This window comes from Pristiophorus japonicus, chromosome 16, assembly GCF_044704955.1.
Source record: "Pristiophorus japonicus isolate sPriJap1 chromosome 16, sPriJap1.hap1, whole genome shotgun sequence".
Lineage (NCBI taxonomy): Eukaryota > Metazoa > Chordata > Chondrichthyes > Pristiophoridae > Pristiophorus > Pristiophorus japonicus.
In genome coordinates, this window is record NC_091992.1 from 58,783,119 (window position 1) to 58,808,585 (window position 25,467).

The window sequence follows — 25,467 nt, forward strand, 5'->3', positions numbered from 1 at the left end:
TAGTATATCCTTTCGTAGATATGGAAACCAAAACTGCATGCAGTATTCCAAGTGTGGCCTCACCAATACCCTGTACAGCTGTAACAAGACTTCCCTGCTTTTATACTCCATCCCCTTTGCAATAAAGGCCAAGATTCCGTTGGCCTTCCTGATCACTTGCTGTACCTGCATACTATCTTTTTGTGTTTAATGCGCAAGTACCCTCAGGTCCCGCTGTACTGCAGCACTTTGCGATCTTTCTCCATTTAAATAATAACTTGCTCTTTGATTTTTTTCTGCCAAAGTGCATGAACTCACACTTTCCAACATTATACTCCATCTGCCAAATTCTTGCCCACTCACTTAGCCTGCCTATGTCCTCCTGCAGCCTATTTATGTCCTCCTCACACATTGCCCTTCCTCCCCTCTTTGTATCATCAGCAAACTTGGCTACGTTATGCTCAGTCCCCTCTTCCAAATCGTTAATATGGATTGTAAATAGTTGGGGTCCCAGCCCTGATCTCTGCGGCACCCCACTCGTTACTGATTACCAATCAGAGAAAGAACCATTTATCCCGACTCTCTGTTTTCTGTTTGTCAGCCAATCTTCTATCCATGCTTAATATATTACCCCCAACCCCGTGAACTTTTATCTTGTGCAGTAATCTTTTGTGTGGCACCTTGTCAAGTGCCTTCTGGAAGTCCAAATACACCACATCCACTGGTTCCCCTTTATCCACTCTGTTTGTTACATCCTCAAAGAATTCCAGCAAATTTGTCAAACATGACTTCGCCTTCATAAATCCATGCTGACTTTGCCTGACCAAATTTTGCTTTTCCAAATGTCCTGGCTGGAGAATCTAGAACTAGGGGTTATGGTCTCCGAATAAGGGGTCAGCCATTTAGGACTGAGCCGAGGAGAAATTTCTTCATTTGGAGGCTTATGAATCTTTGAAATGTTCTATCCCAGAGGACTGTGGATGCTCAGTCAATGAGTGTATTAAAGACTGAGATCGATAGATTTTTGGGCACTAAGGAAATCAAGAGATATGGGGATAGGTCGGGAAAGTGGTGTTGAAGTAAAAGCCCAGCTGTGATCTTATTGAATGGCGGAGGAGATTTGATGGGCCGTATGGCCTACTCCTGCTCCTATTTCTTATTTGTGTTATGCAAGTGGTGTAAATGGGTGAACTTAAAGAGCTCTGACCAGAGAACTACAAAATGTTAGAGTTCTCAATAATTAACTGGAGATAAAAGTAAGAAATTAATAAATTAAACCAATCCACTGCTGGAGTTTGCTTTCTCATGAAGGAAATGCAACTTTTGAGGATTGTGTAATCTTATTGCACCAAATATAATTAAAAACCTGCTTTGTAAGAAGCATTTTTTGCTGGCAGTAACCGTACCGTTCTTGCTAGTCGCTAGCGAGTGTAATGCACTAAGGCAATATCTGACAGCGAACACATGGATGATTCAACAAAATTGGTCTCCTTACTAGTCCTGGCTTCCAGTCTGAAGCAGCCAGCTATTTATAATCCTGACTGTTGCTTGAACTGAATTATTGGGTACTCAGAATGGTACAGTGTAATGTTAGTAATAGTCCCCTAATCTTCCCATGCTTTCTATTTTATACACATAATTTAGTCATTATTGTTGCTTTGCAGGATGCGGTTGGAAATTATTTGATGCCACAGGATGTAGAGCTCGAGTGTGTAAAGTATTGTGTGGTATATGATGGGCACACAAAATCACTCGATACAGAAGGTAAATATATAATCAGCATATGTAGCTGTAAAGGTCCAGATAAACTAAAGAGCTTTAGTAATCTTGGGGTAGAATTTCATCTCGAGCGGTAGCGTAAAAAGGGGTATTCCGTGAAGGAAACTAAATAATGGGTGGGGTGTATAACAGCCGTGCAGTACAACCCATTTTGTGCCATTGACCAAGATGAATTTCAACCTAATTATGTTCATGTATTTAAAACGATACTGACTCCCCTGATGCCTCCGTGAGCTTATCCATTGAGTAACTGAGCCATAATATCCATTCGGTCTCAGGTTTTATTCCTGATCTGTGTTGAGTTGGCTGGTCTCAGACAAGGTGGTGGTACGGGTGCTATTGTTGCCCTGTGTGCCTCTGGGTTAGGAATGGAGAAACCAACCAGGGTTCCTGCTCCTGATCACTATCAAAGAGCTCCTACGGGAATTGTGGGCGCCACCTGAGTACAGGATCCCCCTTGGCTCTGCTGCCACCTATGGCTGAAAGCTTGCAGATGCTCATTATCGAGGCTCATTCATGAATAAAGGCCACTAGGGAAAGATAATGGATGGCAACCACTGCCCATGGAATCATTCCCCGGGTAGAAACCTTGCTAGAAAAGAGGAAAGAAATACTAATTAACACAACATAGTCTAACCTGAGCACAAAATTGTAATTTGGCTTTTCTATTTTGTGGAATCGTCTCTGTTTCACGCTCTGCTTCCGTGAATTAGGAGGCCTGAAAGCAAATGGTCACCTATGTTCCAGCTTTTCCTACCCAAGAAATAATAGGCCAGATCTTCCACTTTGGACATATGTTCAGCATGGTGAGACGTACACCTGCCACCACACAGCTGGGCCCCTGATCCTGGCGGATCTTCTGTTTCTGGTTTATTTAAACATTTTTAGCCGGCTCCTCGGCCACTGATGGGGTGGAGATTTGCCTATTTCAGGCTCCTCTGAATCGCGGGTGTAATGTGTTTGCTTTGTGGGTTCTTTGTTTAAGAATTCATAGCAACACATTGTTATTAAGAACTTGTTGGTTTATTAGCAAAGGTTTAACAATCACACTACACATTACCAGTTCATCCATCAGGTTCATAACCACCTGCCTCATCGTGGATCCCCTGAACCCAACTGGTCGGGGTTTTATTGAGTCTTGTTGAGCCACTCCCAACTCAACAGCTCTACAACTATTTTTGTTGAAACGTAAATCAAATGCCCCCTTTCGGCAAGGGCACTAGAACCCACAAATTAACATTTTAAACTTTAACGAAACCTTAAATCAAATTAAAATTTGGTTGCTGGGGGTGATGATCCACTCCAGTCCCTCCGATGCCCACCTCTCAAGGAAGGCCGCGAGCGTACCAGTGGACACCGCGTGCTCCATCTCCAGGGACACCCTGGCTCGAACGTAACCACGGAAGCGAGGCAGGCAGTTGGGCTGAACAACCCCCCTCGACCACCCGCTGCTTGGACCAGTTTATGGCCCCTTGGCCATGCCCAGGAGCAGCCCTACGAGGAGGCCTTCCGACCTACCCGCTCCCCTCCACACAGGGTGCGAAAAGATCAGGATTGGGGACTGTGCAACCAGAATTTGAGGAGCAGCCCCTTCAAATATTGAAAGATGGACTGCAACCTCACACTTTGAACATAGACATGGAACACGGACTCCTCCAGACCACAGAAATTGCAGGCAGCCTGGGAGTCCGTGAAACAACTTAAAAACCGATTGCACGGGACTGCCCCGTGCACTACCCTCCAGGCCAAGTCCCCAATAAATAAAGGGAGGACTCCCACATAGAGAGCACTCCATTGGGGACCCCCGCCTCCTCCGGACAGCAAGATGGTGCGCCATGGCCTGTCCGGATGACAGACGAGGATGGCAAAGTGGAGAGTGTGCAAGAGCAGCCCATACAGGAGACCCCTCCGCACAGAACAGAAAGACACGGAGGGGATTTCCAGGAGGAGGCTCAAGTTGTGAGGCTCCCGAAGGAGGTTTCGGTGCTTGGCGCTGATGAGGAATTTCGTCCGGACGGGGGTCAGTTCGGATGGGATCATCCCACGTGCCTGAGCTTCCTCGACTCACCTCGTGGAGTCTGGGCCCAGTGCTGGTTTTAGCGACTCGATGGCATTGGCCGTGCGGCAGACGTTGGCCCAGGATAGGAGCCGTGCCAGCTCCTCCCCTGACCCTGGTCACCTTTCCAAACCCAGCCCTCTTGTCCGCCTGCCACCTAAAACTGCGCTCGTGAAGGCACGGAATCCTGAGCAGCGGCTCCTGAAGGACAGCCGCCACTCCAGACAGGGGAGAACTGCGCTTGGCGGCAACTCTGTTCCAGACTTGATGAGTTCCTGGTAAAAGGCAGGCAGCCCCCCGCATGGCGGTCCGGATGCCTCCCAGGTTTACAACTATTTTGTGTAGAAACAATCAAATATCCCCTGATTAGAGTGCCCCCTTATTTTTTTGGGGCTTTTGGTTTTTTTTTTTAGGGGCACTAAAAAACACATTATACAAGTGCCCACTGGCTAAAATGGCAGGGCGGGGGGGGTGGGGGGGGGCACTAAAACCGACAAACTTAAACAAATAAAACTTTAGACGTGGTTCAAATTAAAATTTGGTTGCTGGGGGTGATGATGCACTCCAGTCCCTCCGGCACCCATCTCTCACAGAAGGCTGTGAGCGTACCGGTGGATACCGCGTGCTCCATCTCCAGGGATACCATGGAAAAGAGGCAGGCGGTCGGGCTGAACGACCGCCCGCTGCCTGGACTGGCTGATGGCCCTCTTGGCCATGCCAAGTGCCGTCCGACCTGCCCGCTCCCCTCCGCACAGGGTGCCCAAAGATCAGGAGTGTGAGACTGAAGTGCAACCAGAATTTGAGGAGCAGCCCCTGCAAATAGGGGGGGCTGCAACCTCGCACATTCAATAAAAATGTGAAACACCCTCCAGGTCAAGTCCCCAATAAATGGAGGGAGAACTCCCGCGTAGGGAGCACTCCGTTGGGGACCCCTGCCTCCTCCGGACGGCAAGATGGCGAGTCCGGACGGCAGACGAGGATGGCAAATTGGAGAGTGTGCAAGAGCAGCCCATACAGGACACGGAGAAGATTTCCTGGAGGAGGCTCAGGTTGTGAGGCGCCGGCTCCAGAGGGAGGTTTCGGTGCTTGGCGCCGATGAGGAATTCCGTCCGGACGGGGGTCAGTTCGGATGGGATCATCCCACGTGCCTGAGCCTCCTCGACGCACCTCGTGGAGTCAGAGCCCAGCGCTGTTTTTAGCGAATCGATGGCATTGGCTGCGTGCCGGACGTTGGTCCAGAATAGGCGCCATGCAAGCTCCTCCTCCGCCATACAGCCCGCTCCTCCGCCATCAAGTAGGTCCCTGACCCTGGTCACCTTGTCAAACGCAGCCCTCTCATCCGCCTGTCACTTAAAACTACGCTCGTGGAGGTACAGATTCCTGAGCAGTGGTTCCCAAAGGACAGCCGCCACTCCAGACGGGGGAGAGCTGCGCTTGGTGGCGACTTTGTTCCAGATCCTGATGAGTTCCTGGTAAAAGACAGGCAGCCCCTGCATGGCGGTCGGATGACTCCCAGATTTACAACTATTTTGTTTTGACACAAATCAAGTGCCACCTGATTAAACGAGGGGTGGGGGGGTGCACACTCCCAAGAACTTTTCAAGTACTCCCTTAGTTTTTTTTTTCAGGGGGGGGGGGGTTATGGGGGCATGAAAAACTCACATTATACAAGTGCCCCCTGGCTAAAAGGGGGCGGTGGCACTAAAACCGCCAAGCTTAAACAAATAAAACTTAGGAAATGGTTCAAATTAAAATTTGGTTGCCGGGGGTGATGATGCACTCCAGTCCCTCCGGTGCCCACCTCTCACGGAAGGCCGCGAGCGTACCGGTGGATACCGCGTGCTCCATCTCCAAGGACACCCTGGCTCGGATGTAAGCGCAGAAGAGAGGCAGGCAGTCGGGCTGAACGACCCCCTCGACTGCCCGTTGCCTGGACCGGCTGATGGCATCCTTGGCCGTGCCCAGGAGCAGTCCTACCAACCTGCCCGCTCCCCTCCGCACAGGATGGCCAAAGATCAGGAGTGTGGGACAGAAGTGCAACCAGAATTTGAGGAACAGCCCCTTTAAATAGTGGAATAGGGGCTGCAACCTCGCACATTCCATAAAAACAAGGAACACGGACTTTTCCAGACCGCAGAAATTGCAGGCGGTTCGTGAACCAACTTAAAAACTTATTGCACGGGACTGCTCCGTGCACCACCCTCCAGGCCAAGTCCCCAATAAATAGGGGGAGGACTCCCATGTAGAGTGCACTCCATTGGGGACGCCGCCTCCTCCAGACGGCAAGATGGTGCGCCATGGCGTGTCTGGACGGCAGATGAGGTTGGCAAGGTGGAGAGTGTGCAAGAGCAGCCCGAACAGGAATCCCCTCCGCACAGAACTGAAGGGCACGGAGGGGATTTCCCCGAGACGGCTCAAGTTGTGAGGCTGTGGCTCCCGAGAGAGGTTTCGGGGTTAACAGCTCTATAACTATTTTTGTAGAAAACAGTTAAACAATTAAATCAAGTGCCCCTATTAAGTGGGGGGGGAGGGGACACATTCCAAACACTTTCAAACAAGTGCCCCCCTTGTTTTTTGGGTTTTTTTTCCCGAGGGCACCGAAAAACAAATTATACAAGTGCCCCATGGCTAAAATGGGGTGGGGAGCACTAAAACCGGCAAATTAAACAAATTAAACTTTAGACATTAAAATCAAATTAAAATTTGGTTGCCGGGGGTGATGATTCATTCCAATCCCTCCGGCGCCCACCTTTCGCGGAAGGCTGCAAGCGTTACCGGTGGGCACCGCGTGCTCCATCTCCAGGGACACCCTGGCTCGGATGTAAGCGCGGAAGACCCCCTCGACCGCCCGCTGCCTGGATCGGCTGATCTACGATCAGTCCTATGAGGAGGCCTTCCGACCTACCTGCTCCCCTCCGCAAAGGGTGCCCAAAGATCAGGAGTGTGGGACTGAAGTGCAACCAGATTTTGAGGAGCAGCCCCTTTAAAGAATGGAAGAGGGGCTGCAACCTCACACATTCCATAAAAACATGGAACACGGACTCCTCCAGACCGCAGAAATTGCAGGCGGCCTGGGAGTCCGTGAACCGACTTAAAAATCTATTGCATGGGACTGCTCCGTGCACCACCCTCCAGGCCAAGTCCACAATAAATAGAGGGAGGATTCCCGCGTAGAGAGCAGTCTATTGGGGACCCCCGCCTCCTCCAGACGGTAAGATGGTGCGCCATGACGTGTCCGGACGGCAGACGAGGATGGCAAGGTGGAGAGTGTGCAAGAGCAGCCCATACAGGAAACCTCTCCGCGCAGAACTGAAAAGCACGGAGGGGATTTCACAGAAGAGGCTCAAGTTGTGAGGCGCTGGCTCCCGAGGGAGGTTTCGGGGTCAACAGCTCTACAAACCTATAAGCATCTTCACGGGTCCATATATTACAGCGGGTGTGATCTATGCTGAGCCTACTGATCTCAGATTGCGTGCAGCATCACTACAACTGCCCCTGTGTCCTTGACTTGAGAGGGGAAAATCAGTGAAAACTCACCTTCTTATTTAACAATCCCTGCTGGATGTTTTACTATGTGAAAGGTGCTATATAAATATAAGTTGTTATTGTGTGACGTTCAGGTGGAGACACGATTGGCATCATTTATGATGCCTCGTAGAGTTCATAGAATGGTTACAGCACGGAAGGCCATTCGGCCCATCGAGCCCGTGCTGAGTAGTCTGCCACTATTGACACAAGAAAAATGGAAATTCAGATGAAGTACTGCGTGACTCAGTGCCTTCAGGAGAAGGGGAGAACTGTGCAAACACACGTATGGAGGTGGGGAGGAGTGAAGTGAGGTAGGATATAGGTTTGTGGACATAATTCACCACATGCTGAATTTCTAATTTCAACTGTGAAGTTGAAGAGGGGACTCGGTGAGCTTGAGAGTCCGAGAGTTCGGGAGACCCCCGGAGTCCGAGAGTTCGGGAGGCCACAGAGATCAGTGAGTTCGGGAGGTCAGGAGTTCGGGAGGCCACAGAGGCCGATGAGGTGAGTTGGTAAGTATCTCTCTTTTCTCTATTTCTTTTTAAGTAGATTTTAAACTAGATAAGGCTAACTATAGGGATGGCAGGGCAGCTCAGTCCTGTGGAGTGCACATCCTGTGGCATGTGGCAAGTCCAGGATGCTTTGCGCGGCCTAGACAACCATATGTGCAGAAGGTGTCTCCAGCTTCACCTACTCTAGCTCCGTGTTTTGGAGCTGGAGCGATGGCTGGTGTCAATACGGTGCGAGGCTGAGAGCTACGTGGATAGCACATTTCAGGAGGTGGTCACCCAACAGCTTAAAAGTGTAAACAGAGGGGAAGTGGGTGACCACCAGATGAAGTAAGAATGCTTAGCAGCTAGTGCAGGAGTCCCCCCGTGAATCCATCTCACTTTCAAACCAATATTCACTTCTGAGTATCGGTGAGGGCAATGGTGCCTCTGGGGAGTGCAGCCAGAGCCAATTCCAAGGCACCACGGGTAGCTCAGCTGCACAGGGGGGAGGGACAAAGAATGAAAGAGCCCTAGTGATAGGGGATTCTGTAGTTGGGGGAACAGACAGGCGTTTCTGCAGCCGCAGACTTGATTACCGAATGGTATGGTGCTTCCCTCGTGCCAGGGTCAAGGATATCACAGAGCGGATGCAGGGCATTCTGTGGGGAGAGGGTAAATAGCTAGAGATCGTGGTCCATATCGGGACCAACGACATATATAAAAAGAGGAATGAGGTCCTACAGGCAGAATTCAGGGAGCTAGGTAGGTAAAAAGAGGGCTGAGGTCCTACAGGCAGAATTCAGGGAGCTAGGAAGAAAATTAAAAGGTAGGACCTTAAAGGTAGTAATCTCTGGGTTACTACCGGTGCCACGTGCTAATGAGTAAAAGAATAGAAGGATAGAGAGGATGAACACGAGGCTGGAGGGTTGGTATAGGAAGGGAGGGCTTTAAATTATTGAGGCATTGGGACTGCTTCTGGGGGTGATGGGACCTGTACAAACCGGACGGGTTGCACCTCAACAGCGCCGGGACCAATATCCTGACGGGGAGTTTTGCTAGTGCTGTTGGGGAGAGTTTAAACTAGCTTGGCAGGGGGATGGGAACCTGAGAACAAATTCAATAGAGAAGGAAGTAAAGCAGAAATTGGATAGCAAAAATCTAGAAAGCGAATCTGTAAGACAGAGGAAACAAGGCTTAGTAAGTAGCAAGCAAGGAGGTCTTCCTGTGCTAAATGGTATATAATGCAAGGAGTATAGCGAAGAAGGTGGATGAGCTAAGAGCACAGGTAGATACTTGGGAGTATGACATTATAGCCATTACATAAACATGGCTGAAAGAAGGGCAGGTTTGGCAGATCAATATTCCTGGCTACAGGATTTTAGCCAAGAGAGAGAGGCGGGGTAAAAGGGGGGGTGGAGGGCGGTTGTGATATTGATTAAAGAAACTATTACAGCAGTGAGGAGGGATGATATGTTAGAGGGATCATCAAATGAGGCCATATGGGTCGAATTGAAAAATAAAAAAGGGGTGATCACACTGCTGGGCGTGTATTATAGACCCCCAAACAGTGGGAGGGAGATAGAGGAGCAAATATGTAGGCAAATTGCTGTGAAGTCCAAAAACCATAGGGCAGTAATAGTCGGGGATTTCAACTATCCAAATATTGATTGGGACAAATATACTGTGAAGGGTATAGGGGGTGCGGAATTCTTGAAATTCATTCACGAGAACTTGTTTAGTCAGTATGTAGCAAGTCCAACACGAGAGGGGGCGGTTTTGGATTTAGTTTTGGGGAATGAAGCTGGGCAGGTTGAAGGGGTATTAGTGGGAGAGCACTTGGGTGCCAGTGACCATAATTCAGTCAGATCCAAGTTGGTTATGGATAAAGACAAGGATAGGCCTGGAATAAAAGTCCCGAATTAGGGAAAAGCTAATTTTGCTAAGTTGAGGAGTGATTTGGCCATAGTGGACTGGAAACAGCTACTTGTGGGTAAATCCGTGTCGGAACAGTGGGAGGCATTCAAGGAGGAGATCTGGAAGGCTCAGGCCAAAACATGTGCCCTTAAAAAAAAAAAAAAAAAAAAAAAGGGTGGTAATAATAATTCTAGAGCCTCCTGGATGTCTCGAGAGTTGCAGGGGAGGATAAAGAAAAAATGGGACGCTTATGTCAATACCAATGGCTAAATACTATAGAATCTTTAGAGGAATATAGAAAGTTAAGAGGCAAAATTAAAAAGGATATTAGGAATGCTAAGAGAGAGCACGGAAAATTCTTGGCCAGTAAAATTAAGGAAAACCCTAAGATGTTCAATAAATATATTAAGACTAAGAGAGTAACTAAAGAAAGGGTAGGGCCTATTAGAGACCATGAGGGTAATCTTTGTGTGGAGGCAGAAGATGTTGGTAAGGTTCTTAATGAATACTTTGCATCTGATTTTACAAAGGGAAGGGGCAATGCAGATACTGCTATCGAGGAGGAGTGTGATATTCTGGATGAAATAAATATAGTGAGAGGAAGTATTAAGGGGTTTAGCAGCTTTGAAAGTAGATAAGTCCCCAGGCGCGGATGAAATGCATCCCAGGCTGTTGAGCGAAGTAAAAGAGGAAATAGCAGAAGCCTTGACCATCATTTTTCAGTCCTCTTTGGATTTGGGCAGAGGATTGGAGGACTGCTAATGTACCCTTGTTTAAGAAGGGAGAAAGGGATGGGCCGAGTAATTATTGGGAAAATTATTGGGAAAAATCCTGAAAGATAGGATAAATCACCATTTAGGGACAGTCAGCATGGATTTGTTAAGGGAAGATTGTGTTTGACTTACCTGATTGAATTTTTTGAGGAGGTAACCAAGAGAGTCGATGAGGGTAGTGCGTACGATAGAGTGTATATGGACTTTAGCAAAGCTTTTGATAAGGTCCCACATGGTAGACTGATCACGAAGGTTAAAGCCCATGGGATCCAGGGCAAAGTGGCAAGTTGGATTCAAATTTGGCTTGGAGTTAGGAAGCAAAGAGTAATGGTTAATGGATGTTTATGTGACCTGGAAGGATGTTTCCAGTGGGGTTCCGCAGGGCTCAGTACTGGGTTCCTTGCTTTTTGTGGTGTATATCAACGATTTAGATTTGAATATAGGGAGTATGATTTAGAAGTTTACAGCCAACACTAAAATTGGCCGTGTGGTTGATAATGAAGAGGAAAGTCATGGGCTGCAGGAGGATATCAATCAACTGGTCAGGTGGGCAGAACAGTGGCAAATGGAATTTAATTCAGAGAAGTGTGAGGTGATGCATTTTGGGAGGGCTAATAAGGAAAGGGTATACACATTAAGCAGTAGGCCATTTAATAGTGTAGATGAACAAAGGGACCCTGGAGTGCTTGTTCACAGATCCCTGAAAGCAGCAGGCCAGGTGGGTAAGGTGGTTAAGAAGGCATACGGAATGCTTGTCTTTATTGGCATAGAATATAAGAGCAGGGAGGTTATGCTTAAATTGTATAATACTTTGGTTAGGCTACAGCTGGAATACTGTGTGCAGTTCTGGTTGCCATATTATAGGAAGGATGTGATTGCACTAGAGAGGGTGCAGAGGAGATTTACTAGGATGCTGCCTGGAATGGAGAATCTTAGTTATGAGGACAGATTGGATAGACTGGGTTTGTTCTCATCGGAACAGAGGAGGTTGAGAGGAGACCTCATTGAGGTGTACAAAATATTGAGGGACCTGGGCATAGTTGATAGTAAGGTTCTATTTCCATTGATGGAGTGGTCTATTACGAGCGGGTATAGTTTTAAGGTGGTTGGTGGAAGGTTTAGAGGGGATTTGAGAGGGGCTTCTTAGGGGATTTGAGGGAGTATTGTGGGGATCTGGAACTCGCTGCCTAGAAGAGTGGTGGATGCAGAAACCCTCACCACTTTTAAGAGATGGTTGGATGGGCACTCAAAGTGCCGTAACCTGCAGGGTTACAGACCTAGAGCTGGTAATTGAGATTAGACTGGATAACCTCTTGTTGGCCGGCGCAGATATAATGGTAAGTACTGCAGGGAATCGACTACGGCCAGAGTGATCACCTGGATTAGTTTCGATCGTCTGGATGGGTCGGAGAGAAATTTTCCCAGATATTTTTCTCCCTAAATTGGCCTGGGTTTTTATCTGTTTTTTGCCTCTCCCAGGAGATCACATGGCTCCGGTTGGGGTGGAGTGTAGGATGTTTCATTGTGTGAGGTGGGCTGGTTGGGCTGGGTGCTCTTTGCCATTCCGTCATTGTTCATTGTTCATATGTAACCTTCAGGGCTGCTGACCGAGGGCCGTGCGGTTCTTTGTCGGCCAGCGTGGACACGATGGGCCGAAATGGCCTCCTTCTGCGCTGTAAATTTCTATGTTTCTAACTGTGCTGTCGGGGAAAGAGGCTAAAGAGTGGCCAGTGACCTAAGAAGGGAAAATGTTCATATTCTCCTGGTGGCTGACTAAAGGGAAGCATTATTGAAGGACACAGCGGGTGACCTACCTGACATCTTGGGGTGCACACATTTTAAGGGAAGGAAGGAAAAACTGCAGAATAATGAAAAGAAAATCATATTTAGTAAGATATATTATTTACTGTTTTGAAAGCTTACTACTTCCAAAACACTAATTCTAGGAATCAATGGCATGAATTTTAACAATCAAAAACAGGTGGCTTGGAGTCGGGTCAGATGTTAAAATTTCAAAAATCTGAAACCCGACCCCAAACCGCCCACTTCCGCGCTTTACGGAGAAAGAGAGAAACGAAAGAAAGACTTGCATTTATATAGTAATGTTAATTCCTGGATTCTTTTACCTCAATCTGGTTCAGTAAAATTACTGAGTCGAATACCTCTTGTGCTTTGAACAAAGCAGTCTTTATTACCGGCCAGTAAGACCTATCAGACAGAAGATATACTCTCTGGATAGAGCGTACACACTCCCTACGGATAGGTGAAGTTACATCGTAAAGCGTTAACAGTTATACAGTTTTGAAATCAGATAACAAAATACAAATGGATTGACAGTCTAACTCAGCCACTCATTAGTCAATCTATATGAGATGTTTTTCTTGAAAGCTCAAGCATTGCCTCTAAATGTTCCAATCTAGTGGTGTGACTATTAGCTGAGACCTTGCAATTCTGCAGATTTATTTCACGTTACAATTAGATGTTATTGGCAGGATTAGTGACTTGAAACCTTGTGAAAGACTGTTAGCTATGCTGATGTTGCACTATTTGCAATCTGACATTCTCCCAGCTATTCTTCCATGGCTTATACATTTTCATATATCCCGTTTACTTTACTGACCTTAATTCCATATATTCCATTCAGATATCCACATCCCTCCTTTTATCATTCTATGATAACATTTAGGATCATTCTAGGAGTATTGCATTGTTGAGTAGTTCTCTAGTTTGTTGGATCATAACCCGGGAATCCTTGACCACAAGAGGGTCTGCTAACCTTGTCATCATTACTTTACAGCAGAGGTTAAGGCAACCAACAATCAAACAGCAGGTAATTATTATGATGAGAACAATTGCCCCATGTATTAGATAGGATCTCCAAGATCCACCCAGAAACCAATCAAACCTGCTAAGTTCTTTTGCTGGTGTGGATAACTTTTTCACCTCCCTCCTTATGTGATCGGCAAGGTGGGTTATGTTTTCTGAACTATCAGGAATGTAAGTGCAACATTCAGATCCTATCAGGGCACACATTCCCCCTTTCTCAGCTAACAGGTAATCGAGGGCCATTCGGTTTTGTAATGCTATGGTCCTTATCGCTACCATTTCAGCTGTGATGCCCTCCAGAGCCTCAGCAGTGCGGTTAGCTACCTGTTCCAATATCGTTTCTTTGAATCCATCTAACAATCTCAGTTAGGGTCAGTGGAACGGTGCGCAAAGGAATTCCCCCTTTAGAATGTATAGGGATATGTGAACACACCCAGCATCTAGTGAAGTGCCCTTTTTCCGCATAAACGTAAGACATATACAAAAAGGTGTTTACATGGAGCTCTCGCCTTTGTCTTCCTTCCCATGCACCAAAACTGTCATATCAACACTATTATGCAGACAGTGGCATACAGACACAGTCTCATCTTATAAATAGTCCAATTATTTAGCTGATAAAAAGAGTTCTGTTTTCCCGTTTCCCTTCTTCAGGTCTCCGTCAGTGTATTTGGCTGTCTTATGGGTAAAAGTTCAAACTGATCCTCCTTTAACTGCCTTGTTCAGCTATGGGGAAGAGGAGATCTGGAACAGAAACAGGAATTAGACTAACCAGCAAAATTTGTTTAAATGGTGATGAGCTTGCAGTGGTGCAGGTGAACCCAGGCACTTTTCCCCTCAACCTTGGCTGCAGTGGGGGTAGTGAGTGACACCTAAAAAGGCCCCTCCCATCCCTTCCGAATCCATACTTCCCTGGTGCCACGAGGGACAATTCGGGTAAAACTGGGAGGTCGAGGTGAGCATCTTGAACCTGGTTGTGAACTAGTCGCAGAGCCTGAGTCAGAGAAAGAACATAGGTGGTCATCAGTCTAGCTGAGATCTCATATCTAGGAACAATTTCCCTCATTAACACCTTAACAACAGTCTGAGTCTTATTGTCCAGGTTAGGGTAGGCTTCAATCCATCTGCTAAACACATCTACTATTACTAACACATATTTGTAACACTGAACTTTTTGCAACTCAATGTAGTCCAACTGAAATGTCTCAAAGGGACCTTCGGGTAGGGGCGTTTTACCCCAATCACAGGGGACTCCCTTCCCTGGATTATGTTGCTGGCCAACCAGGCAACGACTACTGATGTTCTGGGTGAGCGCCTGGAGTCTAGGGTGCCCCCAAGTAGCCAAAAGTGTGTCACTTGTGGTCCTTGCTCCACAATGAGTAGCAAAATGCATACATTCAATAACTCATAGAGCCAACTTGTCAGACATGCAAGTCTGTTCCGCGGGAGTGGTCCAGAGTTTAGAAACATTGTCATAAGTACATGCATAATATTTCCACAACAGTTTATCTTTTTCAGGAGCGTCTTCCTGTGCTTTTATAACATCTTGGATGGTTGGCATTGGTTTTTCCGAGGCTAACTTATCCTTCGCAGGATTTTTAGTCTGACTCATAATTTTGGGCACTACCATCTGTTGGTCACGAGAGGCCTGTTTGGCCTCTTGGTCAGGACAACGATTCCCTATATCAACCAGAGAATTTCCGGTAGTATGGGCGGTACATTTGACAATGGCAATGCGTTTGGGGAACATGAGGGCTTGCAACAAATCAGATACTAACTGTTTATGAGATATCTCATTCCCCTGTGAGGTTAGGAATCCCCTATTTTTCCATAATTGTCCGAAATCATGGACCACCCCAAAGGCATACCTAGAGTCGGTATAGATATTGACTTTGAGATCTTTGGCCAAGATACAGGCTCGGGTGAGGGCGAATAGTTCAGCTTGTTGAGCAGAATAGGCGGTTTCAAAAGCAGCAGATTCCAAGACCTGATTCTGCTGGTTTACTATGGCGTATCCTGAGATTCGTGTATCTTCTGGATTAATAGAAGTACTTCCGTCAACATACATAAACAATCATGACTGGGTTCTTCCTCATCTTGGGTTGGCTCAGTAAGAATACAGTCTGGATCTTCCATTGGTACATCAACTAAATCTTCCCTGACTGATGTGGCCTCTTAAATTAAAGATAAGCAATCATGACTGGGTTCTTCCTCATCTTGGGGTGGCTCAGTAAGAAAACAGGCCGGATTAATTGCAGTACAGTGCCGAAAGGTCAGTTTAGGATTGCCTGTGATTTCAGTGGGTTCTGTCGGATAGAGGGCCAGTCCACATTGCCCTGCACTGGGATCTCAATTAATGGGAGTATAACCCACTTGGGAGGGGTCCTCTGCCCACACATGAGGATCCACATAGTCAGGTATGTCCGAGCCAGTATGATGCTGTAGAGTCGTTAAGACCTTCTCAGGGTCCCCATGAAATTGGACTGTTCGGCCATGTTTTACGATTTGCACATCCCGGCTGGTAGGGTCAGCCTCATCTATGGCCTTGCGTACCATAACTCCCAAATCTTTAGCATGGTGAGGGGCTAATACTTCACGAGCAATATGCGGTGCCATTGTTAGGGGCTGTTTCCACAGATTCTTATCCACTTCCACAAAATCTGCCTCTCTTTCCAGTCCAGTCACTCTAGCCCTTAATAGAATTCCCTTCACTTCCCCTTCGTGATCCTGATAAAAGTTCTGCAGGTCCTGATTCTTTCCACTGGGATCGTATGCTAGGGTCACGTGATAGGGTGCCTGCGGCAAGTCCAGAGACCACCACTGAGGGGTTCTAGTGATATAATACTGCCGCTTAAGGGTTTCCTGTTTTACAATAATCCCATCATCTCCACACTCCAAATGCAACTGGAATTTGCAAAGGAAGTCTCTAGCCATCAAGTTACAGTCCAGATTGGTTGTGATAACAACTCGATGTTCCACTGATTCTTCCTGGTAACCCATTTTAACCGGTTCTGACACTGGGAATGTCGAGATTTATCCCAGGAATCCTGAAAGTTCCTGTGTTTCAGTAGAGGCAGGGAGTTTAAGCTTTGATTGTACAGAAGACATGAAGGCTCCCGTATCTATCAAAAAGGGTTGCCACTCATTCAGAATGGGTTCGTCGTCCGGGGAGGATCCCTGCACAATCAAACTGCGTAGTCAATCGGGGGACAATTGACCAAAGGGGTTGTTTCTGGGAGAAGTTAGTGTAAGATCCTTCTCTCCCCCCTTGCCCCCCTCCTCTTCCTCCTCTTCCTTTTCCATGCTGATGGTAGGGGCAATTTTTATTCCAATGTCCTTCCTGCCCACAATTAAAACAGTCAATTCCTCTTACCCAGTCCCGGCTTCTTCCCATACCATGCCGGGGACAATAGGGAGGTTTATTAGCAGGGCTCGGGCCGTTTGGTTGTTTAGTATAACCGTATCCTTGCTTATCCATCCAATCCTGTATGCAACACTGCGGTTCTATTGATCCTTCCTCCCGAGATGGCTCTTCCTTTCTAGTCACGTATTCAGTCTTGACCCGGGTTGGGGGCGCACCTCCCCCCTCCTCTTTCTTTTCCTGCCAATAATATCTAACTGCCCTTTCCATCTGTCCGGATAGCGTGAGCAATCAAATAGTTGTTTGAAGATCACAGACATCTATAGAGAGGTGGTCTGCAGCTTGTTGTGCATCAGGGTTTGGCATTGGTCTGACAGGGAATTGGTGTCGGAACTTTGGGATCTTGGAAATCATTTCTAGGCCGGAGGATGTTTCAGAGCTGTCTGACTGCTTGACAGTTCTGCGTCTCGATCGGCGGGGGTGTTTGCTTTGTCTTTCACAACTTGGACTGGTAGATTGACTAGAAGATTTACGGGACTGTTTGTGATGTCGAGATATAGTTCTGCCCTTTCGAGTGTGAGATCTGGTCCTTTCGGCTATATTGCTTGTAAACTGGGGATCCGAATCGCTATCAGAGGATGAGGAGTCAGTTCAGGTTTGTTGCTTTGGTGGTATGGGGTTATTTTTAACTCCTCTTTTTACCGGAGTGTTAGGTGGAGGGTGTTGGGAAGATGACTGGAGCAAGAGGCCAGGGGGTGCGGGAGGCGCCGTTGGGTGCTGAGTCAGTGGCCACTCATCAATTTCATCATCAGCCTCGGTTAACACAATGCCAGCCATTTTAACTCGTAGTTGATCAATACCTTTCTCAGAGGTCCCAGAGGATCTCTTAGCAAGTTTCTCGTGCGCACATTCTTTCTTTAAGACGTCTACAGTTTTAACATGTGTTCCCTCTGTCAATGAAAGTCCTAATTTAATAGCATTTGTTTGCCAACTTGACAGAAGTGATGCATCTTTTAATTAATTTTTTTTTAACAATCCCTGTGCTTTTTTACTACCTCTACGCTTCTAGTGCCACCTAGAGGCCACTGGTCATCTCCTAATAATTTATTCAGGGCTCCTGATAATTTTCTAAAGTCTTCAGCTCTTTCAGGGAATTCCTCACATAACTTTTGTAGCGGACTATCCGCATCCGTGGTTTTATCTAACTGATTACCCATTTTCACCACGTGTTCACTCTGCTGTGCGTCTGCGTCAGCCCTCCTTTACTCGGCCGCACTCTTGCGCCGCTGCGCGTCTGCGTCACTGCGCATTCGCTTCACTACGCGTTAGCGTCGCTGGGCGTTTGCGTCACTACGCGTTAGCGTCGCTGCGCGTTTGCGTCGGCCCTTCTCCTTTCGGCCGCTCGCGCCGCTGCGCGTCTCGCGTAGTTTGCGCGTCTGCGCCGCTGCGCGTTCGCGTCAGCCCTACCTTCCGAGTTGCTGCGGGTTTTTAAATTCAATCAGAGCCTAGACGGGCCAAGTGATATACAAGGTCGACGTCGTACCTGAGTTGAACACCTATTTCTAAATTTAATTCCCCATTTTATTCCCTGAGCCTAATTTTCTAAATTTGATTTTTTATGAGCCTTAATTAATTTCTTTTAGTCTCCAAATTTCCCTATCCTTTCACGTTACTGCGCAGTTTAAATCCAATCAGTCAATGAAAGCCCTAATTTAATGGAGTTTTTCTGCCAACTGGACAGGAGTGATTTTTTTTTACTGCAGTGGAATTTTTTTCATAATTTAAAATCTCAGAACATTTTTTTCTTTCAGCACCTATTTAGTACGTTACTTTTTTTTTTCATGACTAGAGAGAAGTCTGGCTCGTAGGCTGTGGACTGCTTTTCGTTATCTCAATTGTTCCAGCCTCAAGGTCGTGTAATTTAATATTTTTTTTTAAAATCCTTTTGAATCCATCTCAGTTGTTTTGCTGTGCCTTCTCTGAATGTTTTCTTTCAACAAGTTTTTCTTTTTTTTTAAACCACCGGGACCATGTAATTTTTTCTTTTTTTTTTAACAAACCTATCCTTTGTGCATTTCCTGGCTCCGAAACTTATCATCCGAATATACGTAATTTAGTAAGGTTCACACTCTTAAACTTCTCACATACAGGACAACACTACAAAGGGTTAAAACAAACTTTCATTCTGTTTGAGATAAAACAAACCACAACTCCCCGGCTTTTGTTACAGTAAAAATCACAGAAGCATTTCTCATTTAAACAGACATTCACAAGAGTCTCTTTTCTTTCCTATTAATTTTTGGATCCATGATTGATCATCCATCCCTATCTAGCTCTAACTATAACCTATCTTTCCAAGTCGCCGCTTGGTTTGCGTCATCGCGCAATTTCCCTATCTCTATCCCTATTCTAAGTTTGAAAGGTATTCACCAGATTGTCCTGGATCTCGTTCAGACACTACCTGAGAACCAGCGAGTGGCTAAACTTTCCTCAGACTTTTGAAACCGGGGGAAACTGGAGCAGTATTGAAATCATACTCACTCCAGTGGCCACTTTCCCCTTGTCTCGTCCAAGGCTAGTCTGGCTCTTAATTCGCAGGTTTTCGGCAGTCGTCCGTTGAGATCCCACTTCTGACACCAAATGTTAATTCCTGGATTCTTTTACCTCAATCTGGTTCAGTAAAATTACTGAGTCGAATACCTCTTGTGCTTTGAACAAAGCAGTCTTTATTACCGGCCAGTAAGACCTATCAGACAGAAGATATACTCTCTGGATAGAGCGTACACACTCCCTGCGGATAGGTGAAGTTACATCATAAAGCGTTAACAGTTATACAGTTTTGAAATCAGATAACAAAATACAAATGGATTGACAGTCTAACTCAGCCACTCATTAGTCAATCTATATGAGATGTTTTTCTTGAAAGCTCAAGCATTGCCTCTAAATGTTCCAATCTAGTGGTGTGACTATTAGCTGAGACCTTGCAATTCTGCAGATTTATTTCATGTTACAATTAGATGTTATTGGCAGGATTAGTGACTTGAAACCTTGTGAAAGACTGTTAGCTATGCTGATGTTGCACTATTTGCAATCTGACATTCTCCCAGCTATTCTTCCATGGCTTATACATTTTCATATATCCCGTTTACTTTACTGACCTTAATTCCATATATTCCGTTCAGATATCCACAGTGCCTTTCGCAACCACCGACATCTCAAGGCGCTTTACAGCCAATGAAGTACATTTGGAGTGTAGTCACTGTTGTAATGTGGGAAACGCGGCAGCTATCTTGCGCCCAGCAAACTCCCACAAACAGCCATGTGATAATGACCAGATAATTTGTTTTTGTTACGTTGATTGAGGGATAAGTATTGGCCAGTACACTGGGGATAACTCCCCTGCTCGTCTTCTAAATAGTGCCATGGGATCTTTTACGTCCAACTGAGAGAGCAGACAGGGCCTTGGCTTAACGTCTCATCCGAAAGACGGCACCTTCGACAGTGCAGCACTCTCTCAACACTACTGGAGGGTCAGCCTAGATTTGTGTGCTCAAGTTCCTGGAGTGGGACTTGAACCCACCCCCTTCTGACTCAGAAGCGAGTGTGCTACCCACTGAGCTACTGTGGAGGATGGACAAGGGGCTGGGGGGTGGCGGGGGGGGCGGTGGGGGTTGTGGGTGGCGGGTGGTGGAATCTAACCAACTTCCGGGAGCAGTTTAAATATTTTAACGGGAGTATTATCCTCGGATGTAATCCAATTTGCAGGTTTAACTGTGGCCGGCTGGGTTTCCTGAAACCCGGCAGCTGAAGGGTGGTGAGGACAGCTTCGGGGAGAAGTTAAGTGCCTTTACAGCACTGGTTGTGGACCAGGAGGAGCAGGACTGCTTCCCTCTGGCCGTCCAAGTTTCAGCCCCCCAACTGTGCCCCGCCCAACCGCACCCCTCCCCCCACCCCCCCCGATACAAAGACCCAGGGGTTCGGGATCGGACCCCACCCCCCAGGATCAGGGATCGGAACCTCCCCCTCCCCGGGATCGGGGATTGGAACTTCCCCCTCCCCGGGATCGGACCCCCCCTCCCAGTATCGGGGATCGGAACCTCCCCCTCCCCGGGGTCGGAACTTCCCCTTCCCCGGGATCGGATCCCAACCCCCCCCCCCCCTCCCCAGGATCGGGGATCGGAACTTCCCCCTCCCCGGAGTTGGACCCCCACCCACCCCCTGGGGTCAGGGATCGGAACCGCCCCCTCCCCGGGATCGGATCCCAACCCCCCCCCCCCCCCAGGGCTCGGGGATCGGAACTTCCCCCTTCCCTGGGTCAGGGATCGAAACTTCCCCCTCCCCGGGGTCGGAACTTCCCCCTCCCCGGGATCAGGGATCGGAACCTCCCCCTCCCCGGGATCAGACCCCACCACCCCCCCCCCCCCCCCGGGATCGGGGAGCGGACTGATTTACAGTTGTGGCCTGCTCTGGATTGCCCCCAGCCTGACTGCAAGCCAAGCCTGTCAATCAGGCTGACTTCCAGGCGAGGAACCTATCAAGGACAAAAGACGCACGCTATGGATTTAAAACTCGGACTTATGGGTTTCCCATCCAAAATTCTGCCCCCCCACCAGCCGCCTATGTAACCCGCCCCTGTTAATATCCAGGCCAATATGTATGACACTTGAATTCTGAGTTACCATCGAGCAACAAGAATACACAGCCTATAATTGTTTCAATCCCAAGGCAGGTGTATGAGACTCAGAGAATCTGGAAATGGTGGGCCAGGGATATGAATTAAGACTAATTTTTTTTAATTAAAGTTTCACGATAGATGTATTCATGGTTAAATGTTGGTGCCTCTAGTTTAACGCTGTGTCAATTCTAGGTCCTGCTGTCCAGTATGCAAAGCTTCTGGAAGTTGTCAGCCGGCAACCCATTCAGATCCTGAACGGTGGGTATGAACACTTCTCTGCCTGCTATCCATTCTTCAGGACACAGAAAATATTTTACATGCCGCAGGTAGGTCCAGTAATCTTGAGCCATCCGACTTTATGTTGGCATAGTGAGTCCGAGTTTCACAAGTGCAACTCACACTTGTGCTGTGCATTATTTGTGAAAATCTGCATTCGTGACATGATTTTCAAGGCAGCATCAGCCTCGCAGGTCTGGAAAAACTGTTCACGAGCTAACGGGCATCAGAATTGATGGAGCTCTGAAAGCTAGATTCCTGTCTGCAATTTCCCTGCTGATGCACAAAATAATCAGCTTGTTTGACATTTTAAAAATATCAAAAGCTGATTATTTTGTACACTCTCTGTGTACTTTTGATAGTTACAGCCGTATGTTGCTGGCAATTCATAACAATTCTCTGAATTAATTAATAGCTGTAGCCTTGGCTCAGTGGTAGCACTCTCATCTCTGAGTCAGAAGGTTTTGTGTTCAAGCCCCACTCCAGAGACTTGAGCACTGAATCCAGGTTGGCACTTCAGTACAGTACTGAGAGCGTGCTGCCCTGCCAGAGGTGCCGTTTTTCAGATGCAATGTTTAACCAAGGCCTCGCATGACTGCTCAGTGCATGTAAAAAAAATCCCATTGCACTTTCAAATAAGAGCAGGGAAGGTGTCCTGGTCAACATTTAGCCCTTAACCAACACCTAAAACAGATTATCTGGTAATTTATCTCATTCCATTCATGGGACCTTGCTGTGTGTAAATTGGCTGTTGCATTTGCCTACATTACAACAATGACTACACTTGGGAAAGCACTTTATTGGCACATTTTTCTTTTCTTTCTATCCTACTTTCTGTTCACCTCATCCCCCCCCCCACACTTTTTCTACGATCTCAATCCAACGGAAACACATCGTAATGGTTTTCCGGCAGTAATCGTAGGCAGTCATCGTAAACCAAGAGTGCTGTCAGCTGATCCTCCCCTGCATGCAATTACGTCCCTGCAGTCACTTATTTTTTATCATCATCTTAGCAGTGAGTGCCCTGACAAACATTCTCCAAGTCACCCCATATAGTTGGTGATGATAATGTCAACTATTTGGAGACAGGGGAAGCAGATTTTTGCCAATATTAGTAATGTGCGTATGTATATATTTCTGTATTAGAAGCTTCCCGATGCTGGTAGTGTTATTTTTTTATTCTTTCCTCCCAAGATGTGATCTGTGATGACTCCACAAGTGTGGCATTTCTTCAATTGCAGCATCTTTGTTGCAAAACACGAAGGTGGGGGTGTAGGGGGGTAGGAATCGAAGAACCAAGCCTGTGCTCCTGCGTGCTTCCTGACGCCCAAAGGAGGGTCAGCGTTGAAGCTTCGAGGGCAAGATTCCTGCTTTCACTTTCAGCTGCTGATGGGCAGGGTATTCTGTCTGTCGTCGCAATGGGCTTTCACCTGCAGTCACTTTTATTTTTGCCATGTGAATTGGTGCAATTGAAGTTTGGATGATGGGAGAAGGAAAACTTTTATCAGGGTTCTGATCAAAGTCCATCTTTTGGGCACACCCACAGCAGGTGTGTGCGTGCAGGTGAGGGGGGCGGGTGGGTTGGGGCGGGGGGGTGGAGAGCACGGTTGCTGAAATGTGGACCGAGATAATGGGCTAAAAATTCGAGAGCGCCAAAAAGCTGCCTGTGCCACTGCGAGCTGCAGTTAACGGCCGCCAAAATTAATAGCACTGGTATATTGGTGCTGCTTGCTAATTGACATTAGCATGGCGCTAAACTTACTGTGTAAGGCTGGCTTTCAGGCAGTAGAAGCCCCAATGCAGTGTGGCCGTAGCGTTTTAGAAAGCAGTGTCGGTCCTTTTACGGGGAATTGCTTTCTAAAATTAAAAAAAAATCATTTAAAACAGCTCCACTGCCTTTTGATAAAAAAAATAAACATTAAAACAAATTCCAAAATGGCAGTCTTCAGCTCTTAAAATTAAATTGACTTCCACACTTATAAAAATGTAAAAGTGCTTCAGCACTATCAAAACTGGCTCAGCAAGCCAGGGAAGGGGCACTCAGGGTCTCGCACGCAGTACTCCAGCTTTGTGCAGGGGATCAACACTGCAAGTGAGGTCCTCTACCCACAGGGGCCAGGAGGCCCTCCAGAGAGAAGGATTTGGGACCAGATCACCGAGGCCGTCACTGCCAGTAGTGTAACCCCCCACCACCTGGCTCCAGTGCCCAAAGAAGCTTCATGACCTCAGACCAGTGGCCAAGGTCAGTGAATGCATCTTCAAAGGCCGTCTCCTACCAACTGCACCACTAGCCTCACACACTGCTCAATGCACAACCGTGCCCCGCCCCTACCAACAATCTCGACCAAACATGAGACGCATCTCCCATTCCGAGATTAACCTCATCCCCCTTGGAGGAGACGGTGCTCTCCATTCTTGGCAGGGGCATGGCTGAGCCCTTGGCCAGTGGCGAGGTTGAAAAGATATGTAATACTGGTATCATCATACGTTATCCTCCTTCTCTCAGGAGCAGCAACACCAGCGATGGACAAGGCAGCCACTCAATCGCAATTCTGCAAGGACGGTCCGCGACCGTCTTATCAACTTGGGTTCCAGTGAATTCAATCCCACTTCCCAGTTCCTCTGGACCTCCACATCACCATATCAATTTGCCCTTCCATACCAAAGCCCCAAAACTGAAATGAGAGACAACTGCAAAGATGAAACATTCTAATAAAAATGTATATAACAATTAACTGTATTATCATGTATTTAAGAATCACCCTTGTGCATTCCCTTATCTCCCCTTTGGTTTAACTATTCTAGTGCTCCTCCCCAGTGTGTCTCCTGTGGCTGCAGCATGGCTGGTGGAAGGCTGCTGTGTGTCAGGGCCAGAGACTACATATGGGCTTGCAGCAGGCCCTCGAGCCAGCTCTGGGTTTGGAAGGCCTAGCTGTAGACTGCACCACCTCCAGCTGGGCGGTGGCTGTCTGGGTTGGCTGGATGATGGCTGCAACGAGTACAGTGGCGAAGTGGCAGTGGTGGGATCAGGAATGCTGTCATCGTGAGAGAGGTTCCTGCTCCACTGACACACTGCCACTCCCCCGTGGCAGCACCTCAGCATCCCCACCAATCTACTGAAGCACAGTTTGGTGGGCTGCTGCAACTCCATGAGATCTCTAGTGGACAGTGGCGATGGCAGCTGTCAGAGCGCACTTGGCATCCAGCTGAGACTGCATGAAAGTAGTCTGAGACTTGATGGCACCAACCATGCTCTGCATCACAGCACTAAGACGTTGTGTTGCTTCCACCTGTGCTGCAATGGAAACTGCCACATTGCTCATGACACGCATCATGAGGTCTGGATCCGCACGGTCTCTCTCGGATTCCATCATCGTCTGGCGATGATGGGCTCCATGGTGTGCGCAGAGCTCTGTGCGATGCTGGAAGTGGACTCCTCCCTGCTCCTTACAATTGCCGAGAGGCTCCCAGGCATCCATGTCATTGCACCTATCAGGTCAGAGTGTGTTGCCATCACCCTTTGTGTGAAAGCCTTTCCATCGAGATCCTCATCTGAGTTCTGTGTAGCAAACTCGTGCGCAAACTTGCCCTACGGGGAGATTGCTCCCGAAGTTCCCTTTCCCCTTGGCCTTGCTGCAGCCCGCTCATCCCCAGTGCATCACCCAGAGTAGACCCCTCCATTAACCTAAACTCTAACGAACGCGTAGTGCCAATAACTGAGCTGGTGCTTGCGGGTGACAGAAGCAATGACGCAGTACTCGGTTCCTCCTCTCCCTCCTCTCCCTACTCTCCCTACTCTCCCTCCTCTCCCT

General features: G+C 47.5%; 1 protein-coding gene across 1 annotated transcript in view; it reads left to right on the top strand.

Moving 5' to 3' along the window:
* Positions 1–25,467, top strand: part of styxl1 (serine/threonine/tyrosine interacting-like 1) — a 74,604-nt gene that overhangs the window by 29,145 nt on the left and 19,992 nt on the right. Inside the window, exons 3-4 of the mRNA XM_070857360.1 lie at positions 1,644–1,743; positions 21,572–21,705. Coding sequence (XP_070713461.1) covers positions 1,644–1,743; positions 21,572–21,705 — 234 coding nt within the window. The remainder of the gene's footprint in view (positions 1–1,643; positions 1,744–21,571; positions 21,706–25,467) is intronic.